This window comes from Tetrao urogallus (assembly GCF_951394365.1).
Source record: "Tetrao urogallus genome assembly, chromosome: 1".
In the NCBI taxonomy this organism is placed as follows: domain Eukaryota; kingdom Metazoa; phylum Chordata; class Aves; order Galliformes; family Phasianidae; genus Tetrao; species Tetrao urogallus.
The window spans coordinates 49412592-49439119 of record NC_136813.1 but is presented as its reverse complement, the minus strand read 5'-3'; the positions used below and the strand labels follow the sequence as shown (position 1 = coordinate 49439119).

The window sequence follows — 26528 nt, the reverse complement described above, 5'->3', positions numbered from 1 at the left end:
CTAAGAATCTCCTGCATATTTAGCTCACAACTACAGCCCCAAATAATGTTTAGCTCTATGACTGATAAGGCAAATGCAATCTCTTCACTCCAATTAAGCCTTGCCACATACTTTTGTCAGTGCAAGACTGGATTCCTTTAGTGCACTCCAGCATGAGTGACCTAGTGAACTGGTCTGAACTGGGGAGTAAGCACAGAATATAACTTGAATATTGCCACTGCTTCATTGCTTACTAAGCAGCATGGTATGCCATTACACATTGCTTTGGGATCAGTTATGCTACTACACAAACAGTAAATCTTTTATCAAGATCTATTTCAAGTCTTATCAAACCTGTTCTAAGGGAAATTCCCAGCTAGCTTTTTCTCTTCCGAATTAACGGGTGCAGATTTGATGATATTGCAGACAAAAGGAACCCAGTCTTAAACTACTGCAAAAGATATTTCACCCATTACCTCTGCAGTTGAATAAAGATGAAAAATGACCAGAAAATGACAGGGAGAACCCTATAGTGTGTGCTAGAATTTGTTCATGTAGTTAAACACACTTGCTGTAAAATCAAATGCCTTATTTCAAAGGTAATTTTTTCTAACTTCAGCATCCAAATATAGGCACTTCCTATGTTGTTGATTGGATTAAATTATTTAGTACTTGGACTTACTTTCTGTTCGGAGCCACATGGATACAACAACTTAGTTCTTTTTTGATAGTTTGAGTGGATACATTTTAAGTTTTAAACTTTACATTTCCATTGTAAGACATTTTTCCTAAATCTTTGCATGCATTGTTTCACACTGTTCTGACTTTTCACTATCCCCGTCAGTCTTTTTTTTTTTTTTTCCTCTCACAGAGATGATTTCAAAAGTTTTACTCCCTGCATCTGGTCAATGTAGCACTTAGCCCAGGGTTTCCTATGACCTATGGGTTACACATCCTCAGTTGTGTGAGGTACCTGGTCAGAATTTTCCGAGGGTAATACTGGAATAGTAAATGATAAGACAGTGTTGGAGGACTGTATTAGGTGGAGCAGATCAAAAAGTGAGCTGACTTTGTGACCTAACTGTTGGCTTTTAAGAATGGTTCCTTGTACATTTCCTCATTTAGGAGGAAGTTTTTCACACAGAGGGTGGTGACACACTGGAACAGGTTGCCCAAGGAGGCTGTGGATGCCCCATGCCTGGAGACATTCAAGGCCAGGCTGGATGTGGCTGTGGGCCTGATCTGGTGGTTGGTGACCCTGCACATAGCAGTGGGGTTGAAACTAGATGAACATTGTGGTCCTTTTCAACCCAGGCCCTTCTATGATCCTGTGATTCTGTGATTCTATGAAACAGTTCCTTTGTTATGGAGGGTATTTATTGGCATGAGGCTAAACTGTGATGGAGAACAAAATAGCATGCAAGCAGCATGGCCTTACAATGTTCTTGTCTTGATCATACCCCAACATTTTCTTATTCAGTGATTTAGATGGATCTATCTGTTACCTATTCAGAAAATTCCTTAGTATTCCTCAGTACTGCATCTGTGATGGCTGGATGCAGTAGATGAAAGCCTTTGCCTGGCTTTTTCCTGCTATATCCACTGCCCCTTTCTTTGTAGAATAACACTGCATTTTGTATGTCTGAATGATAGCTGTTTTCCCAGGTACATAATTTGTCAAAGCGTGTTTCATCTAAACAGACTATTGTGATGATAACATAAACAGAATATCACAAGTGATTCAGATTAGATCACTCTCTTGGGCTGTCCTATTTTATAAATCATTTATTATTTGACCAATCTTTGTTCTACCTGAAAATCGCATACTGATTTCTAACTCTAAAAAAAATTTTGTGCACCAAATCCCATAGAAAGAAATTTCTACACAGGGGATCACAGCTCTAATCGAAACGTACACATCTGCTCCTCATTCCTTCTTTGCTGAGATCAGTCACCCAGGAAGGTCAGACATTCCTTTTTGAAATTAAAGGACATTAAGTACCACTTAAGTACCTTAAGTGTCTTTAAATTTTTGGTTTTTTTTTTTCCTTAATGCATTTAGTATAGGCTTTCTTCATTTATAAATGTAGATTTATAGAGGAGGATTTTAAAACAGGATGTTGAACATTGTCCCTCCGAAAATCAGGGATATCTTAGTCACTAATGTTTGGGTATAGATTTTAATGTCAGATCAGATTTTGTCAATAACTAATTTGGGTTGCTTCATTTTATGTGCTTATTACTGTAATTTCAGTTTCTTCTCAGTGTCTATACTCTTCTGATTTACATAATTGAGTCATATATTCAAGAAAAAAAAATTTTTACTTTAGATTTTATTAGTTGAACTCTTAATTGTCTAACTTTTCACAAGCTCCCATTTACTTTTCTCAGTCTATCTGGTGGCTTATTAAATGCTTTCCAGCACTTTGATAAAAACAGGCCAAATTTGTATTTTCTGAAAAATATTGGTCTCTCTGCCATTTTCTTTTTCTAGTGTCTCCTGTGCCATTCACACCAGAGAGAGCATTGATGCTCTGTTTCATTACAACTGTGTCTGTTATTGGTTGTATTTGTTTTGAACAAGAAACCTGGAACAGAAACTGTGTGCAGGGTCTGGGAATGCACACATATAACTGCTAGGACACGCTTCGCTGCACCTATGTTTTGTGTCCTAGGTCATTAGCTTTTTTTTTTTTTTTTTTTTTCCCCAGCACTTAAAGGGTATCATTAACAGTTCCAAACTCACTGGAAATTGATTGTCCATACAACTATACTGTATTACCAGTCCTTAGAGCAGTTTGGCACAGGCCAGTTCCTCAACCCAATTTTCTGGCGTGATTCAGAAATGATCATTTACCAATATACCATATACCATACATCATATTCTCAAAAATTGTTCACAAGGCCAGGGTCCCAGCCATGATTAAGATAACATAGCCACAGCCAAACTGTCTCTAAAGGTACTGTTTAAAAGGCGAAGGCATTTCAAGAACTCATACCTTGTTGCTGTACACTACTGTTCACCACAAGTAACATTCATCTCACCTGACTCCAGTCACCTAAAATTTAGGATAGCCTACCTGTCTGCATTCCCACTGTCATCATTTCTAGAGGCTTGTTCAGCCTACCCTGCAAAAGCATGTGGGGCCTTGATGACTAACTTGAGCTCATCTTTATGTTTTAAGTTGCTGAGGTTATGTCAGATCAATTCTATTTTGTGTATCAAAAACAGACTCTGGGCGATACAGATTTGGATAAAGAACTGACTGCTAACAGACAACATCAATAGCATGAAATAGTTATTCTAGGGGAAATAAATGCCATAAGCAAGATAAAGAATTGATACAGAGATCTCTGTGCTATTTAGAGAGGAATGAAAGAGGATGGACAAGAGACACACCTATGTCATAGCAGTCAGAACTGTTTGAGCCAACCTTAATCATGCTGGATATCGACCCACAGGTTGGATGGCAGTGCCATTCCGATGGAACCTGTTTGTTAGTCCTGTGGAGAGGCGGGCCAAGAGGTGCAGAATGGTGCTGTGATGTCTTTATTGCCTCTAAAATCTAAGCTAGCAGCACAGTGCCAGGTGATAGAGGTATGTTAGCTCACTCAAAGCTGGCTTCTGGCTTTCTAGCTGGGAGTATAGCAGAGCACAGAGATGACCCATGACACCATTTTAACCGTGTAGTTCAAAACTGGAGGGAAGAGAACAATGGAGTCTCCCTGATTGAGCAGAAAACATTAAAAACTTTGCATAAGGGAAGGAGGCAAAAAAGAGACCTGAGACGAATGGCAGCTTGCCACTGGGTTACTCACGGCAGTCATAGCAAGCAGACCCACAGGGATAGAGCAGCAGCAACAGGATGAGGTTCTTATCCTATAAAGACTCTGCATTGCTCAGATAAAAGCCTCAGGGGTCTGCTCCTCTTCTGCACTGTGCAGCTTATAGGCTTATTTTCATTTCAATAAGGTATCATGGAACTGGCAATTAGCCAGCCTCATTCTTTCTTCTCAGCTCTCCCTGTTTCACAGCACAGTGAACTGTGCAAACTCTTGAGGCAGACAACATGTCTATTCTGTGTTGGTTTTTTTTTTTTGGCTCCTTGACAGTTATAAGCATCTTGATTAGCCGATGGCCACAGGCACACTGTGATTCTCAGAGGGTAGCTCTGCCAGCAACTGTTTGGGAACAGGTACCCTGACGGATGAAACCTGCCTTGCCTTCAGAAATCAGGGTCGTCCTGATGTGTTGAGACAAAAGCTCCTGAAGCAATTTTTATGAGTGTCTATGAATCCTAGGATTGAAGCTTGGAGCCTGTGAGTGCAGGACAGCATTGCTGAATACTGACAACTAGATGATGCACAGCTTCGGCCTTAAGTGAGATTTATGGCTGGGGCTGGTTATGATGCAAAGAGTTTATCACTGTCAAAAGAAAAAGAGAAAACAGGCTCTATTCGTTTTAAGCAGTTAATTGCATAGGTTATTCCCTGGTGAATGGAGGCATAGACATGGGCTGTTTAACATTTTCTTGCTTGGGTGCTTAAAACATCTCTATTAATGGAAAAAATTGTTTACACCTTGAGTTCAGCATCTGAAAGTTTGAGAACTCAGCTATATGTCTATATGTTATATCCATATGATACAAATACACAAATATATAATTTTATCACAAGGAAAAATTAAGATAAAGATGTCACAGATGCTCTGAGTGTCTTCCTTGGTTTTATGTAACATCTTGCATAAAAATAATGCTCCAGCATAACTGGACATCACAGAGGAAGAATGCACATTAATTTCTCAACATTGATCTCCCAAACAACATATTTCAACTTTGATTAGTATAGGTCGACAGCAGCTTAATGGGGGGGAGAAAAAACAGATAAAACATACTTTTTCTTTTTGCCTTCAAAAAAGAGAAGTCCAGGAGATGACAGACTTTTAGACTTATGCAAACTAAGGAATGAATGCTTTTTCCCAGCACTAGTAAACTTTTTGTTCAGTTCAAGTATAACTTAATGAGAAACGTCTCAATTTTCAAGTAATGGTTTAGGATTAAGATGCATTTGAACCACATTTAATGTAAACATTTTATGTGTGAGATTATGTACATGTATGGTGAAAGGAAGTACTCACAGCTTTTTTATCTGTAGTGGAATGAGTACAGATGGATTTAATCTTTGTGCGTGTCCTTTCACCTTGGTGCATCAGTTATGTCATCTGTATAACAACCAGAAAATCCAGATAAATTTGTACTAGCAGGAAAACACTGGTGTTCCTCTTCTTACATTTACTGATGAGTGATGTAAAAAAGAAACAGTTTGAAATATGATTTGTACTGGTTTCCTTTTTCACAAATAAGCTGAGCTCCATACGTGAGAAACAAATTGGATTTTATTTTAACCAGATGCATAATCCTCAAGTAAATTACTGCTTTGTAGCAGTGTAAGAAATCAATCTAATTCTATGTGTCAACCAGCTGCTCATATGCAAGGCTCCCTTGCAACACACCCCAGTGAAATCAGAGGCTACTAACAGCATGAAATCCAGCAGTGCCGTGCACTGGCAGCTCAGCATTCTTGTGCTTAAGGAACAATAATAAGAAAACGTTGTGAATTTCTTAAGGTGCTTGGTGAATTACAGCACGCACTACTGTTTTTTCTTGGAGGAATATGACAGGATTTGGAGCTGTCTTGCCCTAGCAGAGAGATAATTGCTGTAATTCATTAGAGAGGCTTATTTCCATTTTTCATTACCAGAGCAAAACTTTATAAACTGCATTGGAGGGAATGAGAGCTTTCATTTCCGCAGGCTGCATATACAATCATTTTAATTCAAACATTTGATCCATCCTATACTGGTTGTCACATTTCCTGTCTTCTCCCTGTCATTTTGTACCATTTAATTTCTTCATCAACTTGCTCCTAGTTTTACATACTCTTTCAATTCCTTTATCTTGAGGCATACAACAAGTAAACTCATGGGTGGTGATGAGTTCGCAGGGTTTCTACAGCCTCTAACATCAATCCTACATCATTTATGCTTCAGCTATGCAAAGAGAATACTTTCACACTGGGAATTATTTTAAACTATGTCCTATTTTAAGACTATTTATTTCCCCATGCCCTTGCCACATTTTCTCATCAAAGGCATTTCCATCTTAATAAGTTTTTTCTTACAGATGCATTGTCTATCTACACGTACATGTACAATTGTACATGAAGCTGAGTTTGTAACTCAGTTATTGTATGCTGAGCTACAGTCTGTGGTGGAAGAAGCAAAAGGTTAGAACTCCACTGCAAGTTCAGAAGGAAGGTTAAGTTGTAGAAAGAAAAAAAAAAATAAAAAGGAGACCACAGGTTACATCATTCAAATCAAGAAGAACTTCACTGTTATGACTGTAATTTCCTAAAGATTCTGCTTACGATATGCAGGTAGAGAAGCTGAAAGCTGTTATTCAAACAACAGAAATACAGATGAGATAGAAACGTGAAGAGTGCCACAGCAACCAGTACACATTTCTCAGCCCAAACAATCCATCTACAAGTTTTTCTCTTGCTGGGAGTGGCAACCTCCAGGACAACTTTGCCTGGGCTATGCAAACCTGAAGATGTATTCCAAGTTCTGCAGCAAACCAAGGAGATACCCAATTATGATTTATTTGTTTTAAAGCTCCATTTTAGAATTAAGTTCGGAACGATTCCTAAGCTGAAATACTTCACTCTTCTAATCCTTTGAAATCTGTAAAATACAGCTGTAATCTCTGCTTCGACATATAATAGCAGGCTGGGTCAGAAGATTGCTATGCTTCATTTATTTGCATATTTCCATTTCTAGTCCTGACTAAAACCTCATTAAAAAAAAAAAAAAAAAAAAAAAAAAAGCATACAAAGAGTTCTTGACTTATTCATATATTCTATCTGTTTCTGAAAGGAAATATGATTTAATGGCCAAGGGCTAGGATGATCAGTATCCAAATTCATTTCTAATTCATGTTCTCAATGCAAAAAGCTGTGTTTATATAGTTCTTAGGTTAATAGAACTTTCATCGTGTCAAGAGTCCTAAACAGGATCGTATCCAGAAAAATAAGAAAAAAGTCCAGTGATTTTCTTCAAACCACAAAAATGTTTGAATTTCATCAGGCTTAGGAGAAAGGGTAGAGTCAATTTTTATTTTATTTGAAGGGGCTTACCAGTATGCTTCTCAGATTTTTTTTCTTTTCAGAGGACGTAGAATGTCTCGTCTGTTATCCCAGATAACATCCCACAGATGAATTCCAACTCTTTAAGAAGGGTACTATGCAATGTAAATCTACATAATGTTTACAATTCTTTTGAAGGTGGTAGCAATTTTATCTCGTTTTATTTTCCTTAAGGAAAATTGGCAACATTTCAAAAGACATATGTGGAGATGAGTGCTCTTCATGGAAGCTGGATGGCTGCTGAGTGCACTTCCAAGCCAGGCTAAGCTTGTTCTTTTTTGATTAGTATGCTGGAATTCAAACTCCTTCAATGCCTGTGGATCCTTTCAGGATTAGCACCTCTTCTGATGAAGACTGAAGTTAATTCAAGCTATTTTGTATGATGTGCAGCCCAAAAGCTAAAAGCTGATGATCCCATTGGTGAAACATGTCGCTTGGCTTTCCTTCTATATTCATAATTGTACTGCTTGCTACTTTTGGCTGCTGAGACAACGTGCCTCAAGAGCCTTAGCATCCCCCTGGATCTGCACATAAGCATACTGCCAGTTCCCCAAATAGTCAGGATAGTTCTGGCCACTCTGAACCCCCCCTTCTGCACATTAACAACACAAAAAGGAACTGTTAAGGCCTCTTTCTGCTGTTCCTCTCCTCCCTGTGATCAAGTACACCCTCAGAGGGAAATTCAGCATCTTGCTCTACATCCCTTTCTTAATAGCTCTCATACTCCATAGAATAATTATTTGCCAATCAAGGACTGACCCCTGCAGTGATCCATCAAAATCATATCTCCTATCTCCTTCACAAATCACCATCCAGCAATATAGAAATATGGTAAATGAAAGTGAGCGTCAGGTTCCACAGAATTATAAATGATGACATGCAGAAGAGATCTAAGGCAATTTGATACTCCTATCCTTGCTTCACTCCCATGTGGCTGAATACAGAAGAAAGACTGCTTTGATTTGTAAACGCAACATGCTATTCATACAAGTAATGGTTCTGATATCCCACATGGTTTGCTCCATATTTAAATGAACATAATTTCTAAACTAGGCAAACATTTAAATATTAGTAACATTTAAACATCAGCAATAAAAATCTAAATCTCTTTCCTTCCCCTGCCTTTTTTCCCCATTTTCTTCTGTAATTTCTTTATACTGACGTATTCTATCTTGATTTCTGCCTGACAGATGCTCTCCCAATTTACCTCCAGCTGAACTTGAATCTGGCTTTTAGTAGTTGCCTAAAGATTCATAGTTGGGATTCTGTTCTCTCTCTGGTTTCTGATAACAGGCAAGGCTCGATTAACTTATCCCCATAAGTTACTATGGCAACTTTCACCAGGGAAGTCAGAATGAAGCATTCACAGGTATGTTCTTATCAGTGCACATTTCCTCTGTCTATGCAATTTAATCCATCAGAATTAAAAGGTGGATTGTGCAAATGAAGGCTAAGCCCTGGACTTTTTGCTGGTTTGTCATTAGCACAGATTACAGTTTCAGTATTTCTGGAAAACATTTCAGCAAGCCAGCAGCTAGTGGAGTAAGGTCTCAAAACCAGGTAGCATCACAGTCAGAAGCAGAACAAATCCTAAAGAGAATCTTAGTATTGTTAATCCTGTTATCACTATGACAGAACATTCTTGGCTAGTTTAAGGCATGGCTACTTGAACAAATGCAAAACAAATCAGGATTTTATAAGTGTCAGGCACTCTAGTGTATCAGATGGGGAAAAATATGGGTCTATGAGTTTAGAGTTAGTTGTGAGTTCAACCTCAGTGAGAGACACTGGCTGTGTGGTCACTATGGGGTAGCTGAGTCCTTCCTGAAAGCATGGTAAGTTTACTTATATTTCATAGGATCATAGAATGGCCTGGGTTGAAAAGGACCACAATGATCATCTAGTTTCAACTCCCCTGCTATGTGCAGGGTCGCCAATCATCAGACCAGGCTGCCCAGAGCCACATCCAGCCCTGCCTTGAATGCCTCCAGGGATGGGGCATCCACAGCCTCCTTGGGCAACCTGTTCCAGTGCGTCACCACCCTCTGGGTGAAAAACTTCCTCCTAATATCTAACCTAAACCTCCCCTGTCTCAGTTTAAAAACATTCCCCCTTGTCCTATCACTATCCACCCTCATAAACAGCTGTTCCCCCTCCTGTTTATAGGCTCCCTTCAAGTACTGGAAGACCACAATGAGGTCTCCCTGGAGCCTTCTCTTCTCCAAGCTAAACAATCCCAGTTCCCTCAACCTTTCCTCACAGGAGGGGTTCTCCAACCCTCTGATCATCTTAGTGGTCCTCCTCTGGACCTGCTCCAAGAGCTCCATGTCCTTCCTGTACTGGGTTCCCCAGTCCTGGATGCAGTACTCCAGATGGGGCCTCACAAGAGCTGAGTAGAGGGGGACAACCACCTCCCTCTCCCTGCTGGCCACCCCTTTTTTAATGCAGCCCAGAAAACAGTTGGCCTTCTGGGCTGCCAGCACACACTGCTGGCTCATGTCCAGCTTCTTGTCCACAAGGATCCCCAAGTCCTTCTCCGCAGGGCTGCTCTCATGGAGTTCATCCCTCAGTTTGTATAAACACCTGGGATTGCCCCGACCCAAGTGCAGCACCGTGCACTTGGCCTTATTTTCTTCATGCATGGAGGGTTTCCAGGTTGTCTGCTCTGAGTGCATGTGGGCAGAGTGCTAACAACATGGAGAAGCTGCTGCGTATGCTGAGTGCCTGCAGAGCTGGGCTGGCATGCTAGAGTGAGAGGGCAGTCTCATTTGGTCCAGGAGATCAGAATTGAACCTTCAGGTGGGTAAGACATAGAAATATCCTGGTCACATCTTCCCTCTTAGAATGACACCCTTTTAATCTGTTTTCTCTCTGATTAAGGAAATGGCTGAAAGTAGAGTGTTTTCTCAAGGGTATGAGTGGTCTTGAAGTGATTATGGTGCCTGTGCCTTAGGGAGACATTAACGAAAAAATGGCATTGAAGAATATGTCCCTATATATCATTACCTGTTTTCTAGGTTTCTGAAAGAGTATTTGCCAGCCGTGTTATTTCACATTTTAGCACAGAAATAAATCAGTATTATAACCTGTGGGAAATAGGATTTTTTTTTGTCAAACTGCTTCCACAACTAGCTTGAGAATTCCAAGGGTTGTGTCCCACAGCATTAATTTGTAGCTGGTCACATTCCTGTGTGAACTGCTGCACATTTCACAGGCAGTATTTTTCCTCCAGTCAATCTCACTCCTATCTATCTATATCCAGTTGTCTTCATGATAAAAAAGATTTTTAAGGGACTCAGTTTTGCCACAGTGATTTCTATCAAGCAAGGAGTGACTTCATGAAAAATCTTGATGAAGGTGGGCCTCTCTCTGCAGGTAGAGAGGAGCTGAGTTCACCACTTCTCATCTAACACAAGTTTTTACATGGGTGAATTCTGGCTGTGAATAAGGAGCCGTGCTGGTGAGTAGCCGGGAGGTGAGGTGGGGTTGAGCCAGGAGCTGTTATTTCGTACCAGTGTGACCATTCCACGTGGGAGAGGTAGGCTGCAGATGAAAACAGCTGTGGTTTCCCAGTCCCATCCCTTAATATTACTGACCATATAAGAAAGTGCTTTGTGCCTTACGAAGACAAGAGTATTCACAGTCTTCAGGACTCCTGTACCTTGGACAGAACTGCTTGTCTATTGCTCTGCACTTTGAGGTGAAATCTTTACTATTGCCTGAGCATAAGTGACAAGGGGAAGGCTGAAACAAATTTCTCCTCATTCTCTCCAGGGACAAACCGATAGTGCCAGTTCAGACTTCAGGTATTATGGAGATCATGCATTCCAAAAACTACTCACTCAATTCCTACAGTACAAATGAATGGTTAGAAAATCATGCAGAGACAATAGGCAATGGCTGGGAACTCTGTATGTTCTCCTTTATAAGAAAAAACAGCTGGAATGAAGGTCTCATTAAGATCTTCAAGACAGGAACAGATTTCTAATGCGTATTCAATGCCTAATTACCACAGAATGACCCCTTACTGCCGAAGCAAAATAAATATAATTACTGTACAAGAGCACAATAGCAATTCCCCAGTTTATCCAAGTTTATAGATTGTGAGCTCTGTTAGAAAATGTCTGAGATTGGGATTTATCCCACAGTACAACCATCATCTACACTGGAAACAGGAACTGCAGGGTAAAATTGCTTCTTAATCCAGTTCAGACTTTTCTAAACCAGTTCAGATCAACTGTGCCCTGAAAGTTCCTATCTCTCTCAGCTGATAGCATGGGAGATGTGATTTGGGTGGCTATACAGTTAGATGCCTACATTTGGTCAGCTGAATTTCATATGAATTAATAAATAATAGCTGAAAGCATTTTTTAATTTATGTATTATTTCTAAGATTATAAATGTTCATTGATTTTAAACCCACTAACATTCATTATAAGTTCATGGGAAATAGGATTTTTTCTCAGGTTCATTTCTTAAGCAGCAATTTTTTTTTTCTTAAATGATTGCTGTTTTTCTGTGCAGAAGAAACGTGGTTTTCAAACTACCCTTACTTCTGCATATATATCACACTCCTAATACATGAGCATTGTAGGTATGTTATATTAAAAAAAGACAGAGTACTTCAAGCAATTAGCTTTTTACTTTAGTGACTAGAGCTGTTATTTAGGTAATACAATTATTGCTACATACTAGGGTTTTTTATAGGCTCAAATGTTTAAGGAGAAGAGCAACTTTCATTTAGACCATTTGCATTTGGGTTCCTGTATACAATTTACACCATCCAAATTTGTAATAGGAAAATTCCAAGTACTTTAAATTCATGCAATTATCCTAGTGACTTTTAAGTGCTAGCTGTGTAGCAGATGTAGTTTCCTCCCATACTAATGAATGAGAGTTTCAGTTCCATGAGACAGACAGCATTCCTCTTGCCTGTATTTAAAAGCTCTCTGTGTGGGCGCAAATAGGAGAGCTGTGTATCAGAGCCCCACCAGTCAGTGAAGACCTGATTCAGTTGCCTGTACACAGGTATCCACTGCCTTTCTGTCTTACACACATCTGTACAGGCACACCATATCTGAGGTCTTAGGTGCTGTTCTGTTTACAAAGAAGTTAAATTGCTTCTGACAGGTTCTTACCAACACCAGGTAAAGCATTCATAGATAGGCTAACAGCCATATTTACAAAGAGGAATGGACCTCACCAAGTTATGAAGTGGCTCTTTGGCTAAGCAGCATTTTTCAGGAAACAGCTCAGGTCTAAGAGATATTCTCACATCTGCGACTGGCCCTTATATGGGCCCAGGATGGTTCCACCCCATCTGGTCAGTGTGAAATATAGGTGCCGACAATTTGCCTTTGTTTCCTGGGTCAGCCACACACCGTTGCCAAGTGCTCAATCACCAGGTGCTCAATCACCAGTTCAATAGTTGTGACCTCACAGTTCCCATGCAGACGACTCTCTTTTCAGCCTATTGGTCTTCCAGGCAGTGGAGTCTAGGGAGTTATTCACTTGGCTGAATGTCTATTTTTGGTCTGATTTAGGATCTAATAAATATCTCCTGCACATGTCATTCAATAACAAAAATAATTGAGTCTAATGACATTTCAGAGTCCTCTGGAGCATTCAGAAGATTGAAGAACTCCTACAAGGACCTTATCACGTCTGTTAGTTCCTTGTAGATGCCTTGATATTTCAGAACTTCTCCCTTCCCTCCCTTAGATGAGGCATTTGTGTTTCAGCAGAATAATCCTTCCTGCTATTGATCACCCTAACTAGCTCTTCATTGCTACCAGGGGAGATTAACAAACCTGGCTCCACCTGTGTTATAGATACTGGGTTAGACATTGTATCACTCTTTTTTTTTTTTTTTTTTTTTTTTTAACCAGAAATAACATGCACATTACACGTACACAGTGTGTAAGAAGCAAAATACAAGAAAACCAACAGTTGTTTACATATTTACTAATGTCCTCAGTCATCTTCACTTTGGTAGATGTATCTGTGCAGAAATCAGGTATTGACTGCTCAGTAGGAGTTCAGCTCTAGTCCTCTGCAAGCTAAGTATCTTGTCAAGTCCAAGATTCCTCATAGCTGACAGAGAAACACTGGTACTTCAAAGGGTCTATTCGTGTGATCTCTTGCAGACATCTACATCAGACTGTGGGAATTATGCTCAGAAAATGCCTGTTTTCTTAGATGGCTGTGGAAGGAGCCCATACAACTAACTCCTATTCCTATAGCTGTAGTTCACTATTGCTGCGTACCTCAGTACAGGCCATTGTCCAGAGTGGGATTTAGTGAAGGAACTTGAAGGTATGTTCCTGCTTTCCAGGATGACTTAGTATCTAAAGTAGAAATACAGGGGCTATGTATTTTGCCCTAGCATTGGAGTTATGGTGATGCTAGTGTCTACACCCAGACCTACAGTCAAAAAAGTGCTGCTGGGTCTGTTAGCATGCATAACTTTAGATTAATTTTTAGCTGATGATGGATATGGTATACTCAGATATGATGAAGCCTTTCCTTCTTCCTTCCCAGTGTAACTAAAGGTCTTGTCTTTCCCATCAATTAATATTTAGAATTACTCACTCAATATTTTCTCTTTATGAGCAGCTACATTAAAGAAGCATTTTGTATTGCTGTCTGACCAACCTATACTAACTAATACACTGATATAACTGCAGAATGGGAGAGAAAAGGTGGAAGAAAATATAGGAAATCTATTAAAATGTAAAATATTTGTTCTCGACTAAGGCAAGTTCAGCAAAGGGTCACTGTATGTATGGAGATTAATCTTCTTAGTTCCAGTATTTTACCTGCCTTTAACTACTAGTAGTATACTTAAAAGTCCATAAGGTGTCAATTTCTATAACAGCCAAGAAAAATGTGTGAGCTTGGGAAATCAGTTTTTAGTCTGCTGTAACCTACTATTTGTTATTAGTGGAGTCCAGCATTGCACCTCCTGATATGAGTTCACAATATATCTGTGTGCTGCAATCTAGCACAATATAAACTGCTGAAAAAGGCTCCAGAGAACTAATTGCCACTATAGGGTAACACATATTTTTTCTTTTGAGAGTGAGAATCACTTCTTGCAATTCAGAAATAATCAAAGCTTTAATTTCTCTGGTTGGTATCCATACTTGTGTACATCTAACTTGATGCTGAGAAGATATCTTATGGTCTGTGATCACTTGCACAAAAGGACCCTCTAATTCTCTAGTGGTAAATGAACTGGTGATATATTACAAAATCCCTTTTTTATGAAAACTTAGTAATGCTTTTAGAACCTGTTGCTAGTAGTCATATTAAACCTGCAAGAATACATTGCAGCATAACAACTTTCAGACAGGTAGTCAGTCATAGTTGTTACTCTCATGTTACTTGGAAGCATCTAAATGAGCATGGTTTATGTACTGCAAGTAGAGAGAGAAGATCTGCTACCAATTGCTTCTCTTAGTATTATGTCAAAATGCTAAATTGCAGAGGATTTTTATATAGTCAGTATCTTTCTGTGGCATTAACAAGAACATTAAGAATTTACTTTTTCTTCTGCAAAGATTCATACACAGACATGAAATGTGATCTATCTTTCAGCTGAAAGAACAGCGTTGATATATTTCCTACAGGCTCATCTTCTAGAGGCTGATAATAAAAAATTTCTGTATATTGAAAAAAAGCAAACAACCATACCCTTTTCTGAGCAGAATAAAAAATATCAAATGGAAGGAACTGGATTTTAATCCATATTTACAGTGGGGGGAATTGCCATTGACCAATTTGTGCAGCCTCCAGAATGAACTATTTTTTCTGCACACTAGTGAACCTCCTAGTTGCCTGATAATACCACAACAATAACTATATTAGAAATATGATTAGAAATATCAATCAACATATTTTGCAGATGCAGTTCTCCTTTTGTGCACTTCTGTTTCATAAATTCTAACTCCAAATCCTGGTATTGCAGTTACATTAAGACATCTACAAATTGGCTGTCTGAGCTAATCATTCAGACTCTCTTCATACTCGGTGGGGAGAAATGTGAAATTCAAATGTTAATTCAGATTCTTGTCATTTCCAAATGAGTACCTTAAGCAAGGTCTGGAGGTGTCTAGATCTTGCCATTGATTAATAGGAGAATGGCGCAATGTCTCAGATTTAAATAGCAATGTGTTAAAAGATAGAGCAAATAAGTCCAACTTCATGTTTTTATTGATTGATATGCACACATGCAAAATTTAGCCTGTACATCCTGCTTTTCTTTACACTAGTAGCTGAGTTCTGGAATCACTTCATGCCTCAACAACTGAAGACCCATGACTGCCTTTTTTTTCATCTTCACTGCCTGTAGAGAAGTCTAGTAATTGGGAGCAGGTTCTGTTTACGGGCTTTTTATGCCACATAATGGTAACAGATGCACATTATTCTTCTTATACCTCCAAGACTTTCCTGGAAGTGAGATGATGACTCTAAGTGGATTTTGACACCCGTCGGATAAAGGAAGCTCAACTTCCTAACAAGTACATTTTTAAAAGATGCTCAAAACAAATGCTGTGTTCAATGGGACAGTCGGACAACACATCCCTATTCAGGCAAGAGAGACACTGCATGGTGATCAAGATTTTACATTTTCTTGGACAATTAATTGAGGCAGAGAACAGTTTTACTGCTATTATTGAAAGATAGTCTTTCCTTACTCATACTAAACCAAGTTTGAACAGCAGGCTGACCCATTCCACCTGAAGACAGAGGCAATCACTGTAATAAAGCACTTTCTTAGTAACAGCTTCATGCACATTAGGAGTGCAATGCATCAGGGACAGCAGCATGCAGAACTGTTCAGCTGGGTTATGGAATAATACCACTGTTTTTAAAAACTGATCTCAGGCAGGTCTCCTGTGGGGATTCTGACAGCTGCCATCACTCACTACCTTTGCCACTAGTATTAACCAGAAAGGAAAATGTGATAGCGCAGATTTAAACTTAGATGTTGCAGTTACATAGAAACCAAGGATAACCAAAATCTGATTCTAAGTGAACACCTCTTCAAGAAGAAGCAAGCGAATCCTAAATCTGATACCAAATGACCACGACAAATGTTGAAAAATTTATTTATTAATTGTATGTATTGTATCCAGATAGATAATGAGAAGCGGGACTCTAAATACACAAGATCTAAAATTGCAGGAGCTGAGCAGCTTGCATTTTACAGGAGTGATCTGTTGATAATTAATAGCACACAGGAAGAGATGGCATGTCCAACAGCACAACATCTACGCGTTGTGGGGGAGTAGCCTGTGGGAAGCCAGTAGGCATCTTGTGTGAGTCTGTTAGCTTCACTCTTAAAAGTGTGACCAATACTTTCTGAATTATGGAGTCTTTTACAGACTCATTGCGTTTTTCCCTATGGGCTCTGTATGCAAAAGGTGTTTGAAAAATTCATTTCTTATAAGCACTGATTTTATTCTAGAGTCTCTAGAGAAATAAAATCTGGACAATAAACATCCTGTCTCAGGAATATTGTGCTATCATTGCATATATTTAACATGTCTCGACCCTGGACTAGAAGGATTCTAACAAAATTCTGCTGTTGGGAGCACCCCAGAGGATTCGCCAGGCAATTCACCTCAGTGTCTTCAAGGTATACTGTCCTGTTAATTTTGGTCTACTGATTTTTTTGTTTTGTTTGAATTATATTTTCTGCTTCAGGTAGTTTTGGTGCATTGGGAAGGAATTGTTCACAACGGATTTCTTAGGTTACTACTGAGTTTTTTATTGCAACAGAAATCATTACACAATGGAATAAAATATACTTTAAAAATATGAATGAATGGACACTTAAAATACATCCCACTATATTCCTAAATTAGCCATTTCAGGTTCTTTTGTTCATAGAAGCTGAGTCTTAATTTACTTTTATTTTAAAGAAACCAGGAGGGAAGATAAGGCAACATTTTCCTACAAAGTGTGACAAAATATATTCACCTCCCACAAGTAAAGAGCATGAAAGGGTTTAATTTTCAGACTGGGTGCATTTTCATCCACTTATCTATGCAGCCACTATACTGTGCTTGAATGTAAATCACTCCCCAAATGCTATGGCCAATTTCTCAGTTGCCTGTCTGCATAGTATGCATGTGCATTATGCATTACATGGTTAATAGTGCATCAGCTCCCTTGTGGAAAATCAAGAAAGCTTCCACGTCCTCTTGAAAGAGAACGTGGAATTATTTTACACACGTCCAGCCAGGTCAGGCTGCATTTTATGTTCTTGGGAGAAATTCCAGGTGAATAAAAGCAGCACTGTGCTGTATGGTGACACGGTGGATTCAGAGGTACTTGAGGCTGCTCAAATGCAGGAAGTAGGTACGGCTAGATCAACATGTTGCTCTGTAGATTAATTAGTCCTGCTAACAAGCAGGATATAATAGGCCTGTGAGGAAAAAGCTGTGAGGTACTTCACAAGTGAGGTGATGCATACCCGTGCGGTGCTGCCTTCCTGACTCTCCTTGACCTGCTGAGGGGGCCTTTGTCTGAAACTCATGGATCTCCAAAACTCACAAAACTTCTGAAACTGAGAAGACTAAGGGGATCTACATTGCAAGCTCACACAAAGCATCTAAGTGGTTTGCCCAAGATTAGACAGTGAGACAAGGATAGCTTTAGGGAGCCTAGGATGGCCTGGGAGATTGTTTCCTTTGCTTGAGTGCTATCTATCTCAACACACAGGCCCCAGAGCTTGGTGCCACTGCAGTGTCTGCTTTGCTGCACATGCATATATGGTGGCTGAGATCATGTAGACACTTAGGGCAGCTTTTAGTTCACTGAGGGAATGCACCCCTGTTTGGAAAGAATCAGCAGCCCTAAGCTCTGGGCAGCACCAAACAACTTAGTGTAAAATTACTGCCAGTGTTTTAGCCTACTTGAGACACAGAAAGGAAAGATGGTGAATCTGAAACTTAAAGAATTGTTTAGCCCAGCACTGTACAAAGACAAATGGGAATGAAGATGAAGAATAAGAATACCAAAGCTTACACCATGTTGCATTGTCCTCCAGATAGTCCTCTGGGAAGCAAGAGGGAAACAGATTCAGGGAACAGAAGAAACAAAATGAAATAAAACAAAACAGAAACAAAACAAACAAAAGAAAAGAAAAACAAAACAGGTTATACCAAACAGGCAACCACAGAGAAGATAACGAGTTTTTAAAAGCAGTATATATTAAATAAGAAATCTTAGTTCGTACTCTACAGAAGCAGATGAGTTCCACGGTAAAAGTTATTTAATTTCTGACACTATTTATCTTAACATTAGATGCAATTGCTAGATGCCTTAGCCTAAAGTTGTCACTATTTGGCACTTTGTAGAAGAGAGCTGGGAAATGATTTCTCGGAGAGGTTTAAATATGTACATTATGAGCTAAATTATAGTTTAGAAATATTTAATCACATCTCAATTGCATAAACCTATGTTTAGACAAATGAATGATGGCCATCGTTTCTCTCGATTAAAAATGAAAAATAGATATTCAAATCTGAGATAGTCATTTAGGCATCAAAATTGGAAAGACAGTTGTATATATTTATACTACTGATCTCTACATTTAATCACTAAATTCCTCATTTTGGCTTCTGTTATAACCAGGAGAGAAATAGGTTGGAATCCAATTCCCTAAATATAGGCATACAAAGTACATTCAGTGTTACCTAAATATAGGCATGTAAAATAAATTCAGTAGCTTTGAGGTTCCATCTTGCTTCCAGACAGGCTTTCTGTGTTTTTTTCTAGTAACATTTAGATATCTTGAAAACCATAGGCGTTACAAGTAGTATTAAGTGACTGTTTATGCAGCTGAATCCCAACTAAGGGGATCTGACAGTCAGATGCCAGATAGTAGGCATCTTAGGTATCCTACTTTATTTTCAACCCCTGTCCAGGAGAACACAGGCATCCTGAAGGACTGTCCTAACTGCCAGCTCAGTCTGATGTTCTAGATACCCTGAGGCATCTCAAACAGAATCACAGAATCACAGCGTTGCATATCTAAATGTGGATAACTAAATTGAGACTTTCATTTCCCACTCGGTGAGCAGTGTCTGTAGCTGCTGGGGTAAGTCACTCTCTGAAGACATATGTCTCTCTCCATTGACTTTGGAAAGAGCCTGGCTTTTAGGCCCCATGCTGAGAAGACCTGATGTAATTGCCTGAACATAGGTTCTGCTTGAGATGCTGCAGCATATTCTACCTGGCTCCCCTTAGCTACTTTGGAGGTACCTGAATCTTCTCACCACATCAGTCAGTCCCTTGTTTCTAGTACAGTCAGGAGTCTCAGATAGGGCTTTACGCCCATGCTTAGACAATTCTCTCAATATCTATGTGACTTCCTAAATACAACCAATACATTTAAATTCACCTACATGAACCCACATGCTTTAGGGCTTTTTCACATTTCTCACAATTAATTTTGATCTATTTTTTCTTTGTTAAGCTTTTCTGGTTAGAACTGTGACAGTAACACATGGAAACCTCTCTTCTTGAAATGCAATAGCTGGATTAATTAAACAAGTTCAGCAAGGATGAAGAAGCGTGTTTTCAGAAGGCTTCAGTACCTGACTGTTTCACTATAGACTCCTTATGAGAGATCTGCTTTCTGCAACATACCTGATAAAATATGCTCAACTGAATTAAGCTCATAAACAGGAATATGAGCATGAGTTAAAAATTGATTCAGATATGCTACCTATTTGAGATGCAGAGGAAATATTTTCTAAGCTCAGTCACTTCTAAGGGCACGTTGTCAAAGACATGAAAGCAAAATTGTTTGTTACTTCTCCTTTTGAGGCTTGCATAGCTGGATGTTTGGACTTTGTGGTGACAGTTAAAACTTAAATGGTCTAACAGTGTTTTATGAATAAAATATCCAGAATAGACTTCTAACAGCATTAATGTAAGGCTGACTCAATGAGGGAAAGTTCCTCTACATAAAAGCAGATAATAATTACTCCTTATTTGTATTTCTTACATCTATAATAATCAAACGGGGCTTTAAACATTTGACACTACTATCAAAATTCTCATCCTGCTGTACATTTGTATTTAATAAGCAATAGGAAATGATCAGTGTGCATACTGGAAAACTGCTTTGAGTGGGATTTTCTGTGTCCTGTTAATGATGCAAGGATGGGGAGGATCTAACTGAAGCTGTTCTTCCAGGTTCTGTCTATAGTTAGTGAAGAGAGATACGTGATTTAAGGAATGATTCATCGCGTAACACACTGAGAGTCTAATGTAGGCAGGTTGAATGGTGCTCCTGTGAGGCAGGAGTGCAACATTTATATCCTTATGGATAAAATTACCGAGGATGGTGTGAGATGTAGGCAGTGACCTTTCCCAAGTGTTGCTAAGGGATTACAGCTCTGAAACAAGGCCTTCTGCCCTAATCCACATAAACAGCCTTTCCTCGCTCCAGCTCAGATCAGTGGCCATCTCAAGTTTCAGGGATTGTTGCTCTCAACCCAAAAGGAGACAACACATGTATCACTGCCATTTGGAGATGGATTTGATACCCACACACATAGCTAACAGGGCATGAATAGTTACTATTTTAAATATCACCAGCAAGAAAGACAAATAACCATTTTCCTGTAATAACTCGTCGCAGAAAAAGCAATAATGCTAAATTATTATTATTTTTTTTCTTTTTCTGAAATAATGCCTCAATAAAGCTAGTTCAATTGCATAGGGAAAAATCCCCTTTGAAATTCTAGAAGTTATTTTGAGTAATGAGGGATTGCCTTCACTGGCAGTTTTCATTTGTTACAGCCTTTAAAGGCCAGCAGCATATCTATCTCACATTAGTGCTTTATTCAAGATGCTGCCCAGTATTTTGGAAGTTTGTAGTGTAAAAAGACAAAAATATTTAGAAGCGAACATGGAAGATCTTATGAAGCATTTTTCAGTGCAAAAATGCTCCAACAGTTCTTACAATATAGCAAGTGGACCTGTGCTACCAGCCTTTCTTTCCCTTTGTGGCTTTCCTCTCACCTTACTCTTTTTCAGCCTTTAACTTTGACCAGAGCATGACTAAAGTCTGCTTGCTTCAATGACCTTTAACTTCAACTTGGTAAGTTCGAGTTAAGATCCAGGCCCTACACTGCACCAAGCAAAAAGGACTGCTTCTGTGAATCTCAAGAGATAGGGTAAAATTAAGATACTGTCAAATATGAATTGAGCATTACCAGCAAGATTTTTAGCCCGAGATGCTATACTGTGTTATGAATCTACTGTGTTAGAGAGACCTAACTGTACAACAGAGATCTTTTCTGTTCCTCATTTTAGGATAATCAAGCTATACCATTTCCAGGGAAAAAGAGAACTCAAAATATTGGGTTTAGCTGCAGAGCAATCCCATGTCCTGACTAGAAAGTTGATAGTTTTCATTTGAACTGCAACAGAGATTGAGGGAATACAGTAGATTAATGGATGTTCTACAGCATAGGCTTTTGGAAAGACTTTGGTGTGATCTGTGGTATGGATTACTGTGGTGATTATCAAATAAATTTACGGAATTATGGTCCAAGGAGCGACTCAGATCCTGATTGAATTAGTGTATTTGGGTGTCTGGTGCATACTGGAATAACTTCTAGATAGTTTAGACTCGCAATCAGAACCATAGCAAGGCACTGTCATGCTGCAGTGCAGCTCAAACCTGTCAGGCACTCAGCAGAATAACATCCCACCAAATGCTCAGGCCCAGCTACCAGCTGCTATTCCCAATGGGTTGCTTCTCTTCTTTCACTCTTCCTTCAGCCTGAACATGAGTCTCTTCTAAAAGACAGACCAATGCTGTACAAGTGTTCAGCAATAACCATGGCAAGCAGAGGCTGTGCTATACTGTCTGATTCAGATGCTTTACAAGCCTTTAATTTTGCCCATTGGCCTTATTTTGAGATAATTGCTGAGATAGTATAAGCTATAATAATTAGCGTACTATAAATCTTTAGATGTATAAATAGCAGGAGCATCATAATCTGAAATGAAAATCTGATGACTGGTAGTGGAGAAAATAATCTTGTGTTAAAGTCTTGTTTTTGAAATGATTGATTAAATAAAACAAGATTAATGATCACTCATGTTTCAGCTGATAAAAGTCAATTTTTGAGATGGATGGAAATAAAGTAGTTGTTATTTTATTATTAAATGAAGGAGTGGAACAAATCAGCATGCCTTTGCAAGTGGATGTCTTGAACTGATGGCTAAAGATGTATTAGATATTTTAAATACCTTAATAAAAAAAAAAAAAGTATTATTGCAGATTACTTTTCAAAGAGAATTCATATTGCAAAGTACCTTTCTTGGCTCATCTAATTTTTGGCTTGCAGGAAAGAATTTATTGTCTTCTAACATTTCTAATACATAAAAAGTGAGTCATATTGTTCTCCTAGAATGCAATTCTGTCGTATTTCCAATGGGAGAAAAAAAGTTATTGAATGCCAGAACAGTTGGCACAGAAACTATATGAAGTGATTATGAAATTATTAAAAAAAAATTTGTCAAGAGATTATCATTCTTCTACTGTATTACCAAGCCATTTCTACTTATTGAAGAATGAAGTACATTTTGCCTTACCAGCCTATCCAAACTTGTGCCAGCAGCAGTTGTAGGTCGCTCCTCTGGGTTATATGGTCTAAACCGTGTATTGAAGTTTTCAGAGACTGAACGGGAAGACCTCAGGGCAGGTGCTGGCTTAGGCTGACCACATCCTTGGAAAACCTGAAAAAGATATTGTAGGTTACATGACAGCCATAAAAAAGAGGGAGACTGGTGTTTTACATCCTCTTTTTACTCTCATATATTTGAAACTTCTTATTTTACTGACATTTTCGTAACAGTGAATAGAGCACTTGCTCAAAAACTCAGTGTAATAATTAAGCATTAATAATTACTCAGTGAGTACATAAGAACAGATAGGGTCCTTAAAAAACACCTACTTCATAAAGGTGATTATTCTAAGAATTTAACACTTGAAAGCACAAATGAGCCCTTTGTGACAGGACTTGTTTAATAACTATTTCAGCTTTTGTTGAACATGGTACTTTCACAAAATCACAGTTCATTCATAATCCTTCTCTACAGCTATTCCTATCTGGTAATTTTGTTTGTAGTCTCAAAGAAAAGGTCAGTGATGAAAGAGTCATATGACTAGATTATTTTCTTACTTCCTAGCTGGCCTGATACGAGAGATGATTATAGCTGTATTTAGTGGGCAACTGTGAGAATAGTTATCTGGAAGTGTGTTTGTTTTCTAGGTATGAAGATAATGTTCTGAGTTGTGAGATTTTTCATATTCTCTCATTTGGAATGAAGTTTCAGTTGCATATATCTTGTGCATCCTAATGTGAATAGAAGACACATTTGACCGTGAGCATTAGGTATGTATCCCAGAGGAACTCTTACAGAAGCCGGTCAACTGAAAGGAGGTAGAATATTCATGCAATAACATTTTTTCAAGTTCTGTGATGAAATAGGATCTTAGTGTTTGCCTTAATGCCATCTTTTTCACTTCTGGAATAACCCTTTTTTGTTACAGTTTGGCTACTTTTAACATTTTGCCATCATTCTGAAGAAAAAGAAATTAAACATCATCATTTATTGTAAGCTAGTTTTTATAAAACTGTAATGCCAAACACAAACTATTTGTCCAAATGACAAATATATGTGCTGGGAAAATTTTACACATTTCTTCTGACTATAGATAAGTTATGCATGAGAATCTTAACTGTTTTTTCAGGTATCTATGAAGTCCCTCCTGGCCAACTAAACAATCAAGCTGTTTGCTTACAGAGACAAATGGCAATTTTGCAACTTGACTTTCAGAGGAAAGTGTGGATACTCAATCATAGAATCACAGAATGGCCTCAGTTGAAAAGGACCACAATGATCATCCAGTTTCAATCCCCCTGCTATGTGCAGGGTCACCAACCACCAGACCAGGCTGCCCAGAGCCACATCCAGCCTGGCCTTAAGTCTTCTTAACTTTCACAGAATGTGTTAGGCTACCTGTATGATCATGTGGATTAGCTATAAGTCTGCATAATTTAATTTCTCTTGTGACATATTGGAAAAACTAACACAGATATTGTGGCATTTCACTTCATAGTTGTAGGCAGTAAGTAGTTTTGTGTGAACAAAATTATTTAAAACCAGACAATAACAGAGGTAGAAATTAGATAGCAATTTTTAGATCACAGAAGAAGAAATCATTTAGTTTTTAAATGACTTGGCAAAAATGCAGTAAGGATGCAATGATCTGTAACTAAATTTTGAGTGCCAAAACCACATTTTCTAATTTGCATACAGGCATGAACTGACAAGACAGAAAATGTAAAGCTGATACCTGAAATTAACAAATGCTCCCTAAGAAGAAGCACATTAAGTACTTCACAGAGCTGTTCAGAACAATTTATAGGAAAATATGCTGGTATTCCATTACAAATGACGTGAGCTAGCAGCAAAAATCCACTCTTTAAAAAAATGTACTTTATATATAATTGGTGCTGTCCACTTCATCTGAATTTGGAGAAGCAATTCCACTTGAAATTAAGAAATCAAGGTCTAGGTGTATGAATGTAGGTGTCTGTTTTCGAGCTAAACACCCACTTTTAGGCAGTGGAGATGAAAATTGCCCTTTGGTTGCTTTCTCATCAGCATCTATAATCATCCTAGGATATCTGACATCTGGTAAGACTGTCTTAACACAAGACACATGGGAGACCATTCCTCTCTGAACTGCAGCTGAAGCTCATATGATGCATCCTAAGGTGCCACAAAGAGTAGAAAACCTCTGTGGTCAGGGGCTTTGAATGAAGCCATGTGATCGAATCAGCGGAGCCAGTGTAAAATTACTTCTATTGAGCTGACTAAATGGAGCTATCTACTTCAGGATGAGTGAGTAGATACTGTGAAAAAGGAGTTCTTTTCCTAGGAGAACTCACTATTTTGAATCCCAGAAGAAAGAATTTCTGAATCTATGAAGCTTTGAGTCATACTATTATTTAGATGTACTAGTGCTCAGTGTTTCCTATTGAATGCCTCCATACAACTTTGCTCCATTGACTCTCTCATCTTCAAATAGAATAGTATTGATTTTTTTTCCTGAAGTGCCATTATATTCTTAAAGTACAGGGCTCTGGAAAGAACACAGATAAATGAAGAGGTTTTGTTAATATGAAACTCTAGGGCTATTTTAAGAAGAAAGTTGGACAGGTAGTTTTATGAAGATTTCCTCCTTATAAATAATACATAAGTAGTCCGCTATGTCATGGAGCTCATTCGTCCTTTTAACTGGAGTAATTGCCAAAAAGGAACATGTATCTATAGATTAAAATGGCACGTCCATCAGCTTAGATAGAAGATGATTTAAGACTCACTAATAGGAGACTCAGCTATGGGGATAGCCTTTATGGAAGAGCAAAAATCTTGGCATGGTATCCAAATAACACTTAGAGCAGTCATGCAAATATTTATAAAACCAGATGGTTTAAACTGTGGAAAATAGCCCAATATACGTTGTGTTTTGAGGAACAATGAAAATTACACAAATACAACAAAATTGGGAATTTTCTGCATTTTGCAGCACTTTTTTGCTGTTTTGTGAGCTTTCTTCCACTTCTTGAGAACAAGCAATCCTTGCAGAAGTCAGATATTAAATATTTATATTACTGAAGTGTAGGATTTGCTCTTTTACTTCAAGCAAGCAAGAAAGGTAAAGGTACTGCCAGATTTATGGGACATTTGTGAAGACTTCAAGCAAGTTTGTTTTGGCAAGGATTGAAAAGATCATAGATATTTGATAACTCCCTGAATATTCTCAGAGAGAAGGAGAATAAGAGATAAGCATATGTATGTTATGACTACACTTTGAATATGAGCCGAGCCATGAGTAAGACTATATAGATTTACTAATTATACCACTTTTATTTTCAGATCACAAATACGTGTCACTGCTGAATGACAGAGATTTCAGTAATAAAAATAAGATGTCTCAGACATTATCAGGAGAAGCACAACTTCACTCAGAATCGCAGAATCACAGGGGTTGGAAGGGACCTCTGGAAATAACCCAGTCCAACCCCATTGCTAAAGCAGATTCCCTAGAGCAGGTTGCACAGCTGGTGTGCAGGTAGGTCCCAATATCTCTGGAAAAGGAGACACCACAACCTTGGGACAGCCCATTCCAGTCAGTGCTCTGTCAGCCTCACAGTAAAGAAATTTTTCCTCGTGTTTTTATGGTCAATCTGTTGCAACCTGATTATTACCAGATATTGCCCTCAGAGACTACTGAA

At 38.6% G+C, this 26528-nt stretch overlaps 1 protein-coding gene across 1 annotated transcript in view; it reads right to left on the bottom strand.

Annotated features, from left to right (window-relative positions):
• GPC6 (glypican 6) overlaps window positions 1–26528 on the bottom strand; it is a gene marked incomplete at both ends in the record, with an annotated part of 726193 nt that overhangs the window by 37654 nt on the left and 662011 nt on the right. The window contains 2 exons of the mRNA XM_079536577.1: window positions 18220–18249; window positions 22813–22956. Coding sequence (XP_079392703.1) covers window positions 18220–18249; window positions 22813–22956 — 174 coding nt within the window. The remainder of the gene's footprint in view (window positions 1–18219; window positions 18250–22812; window positions 22957–26528) is intronic.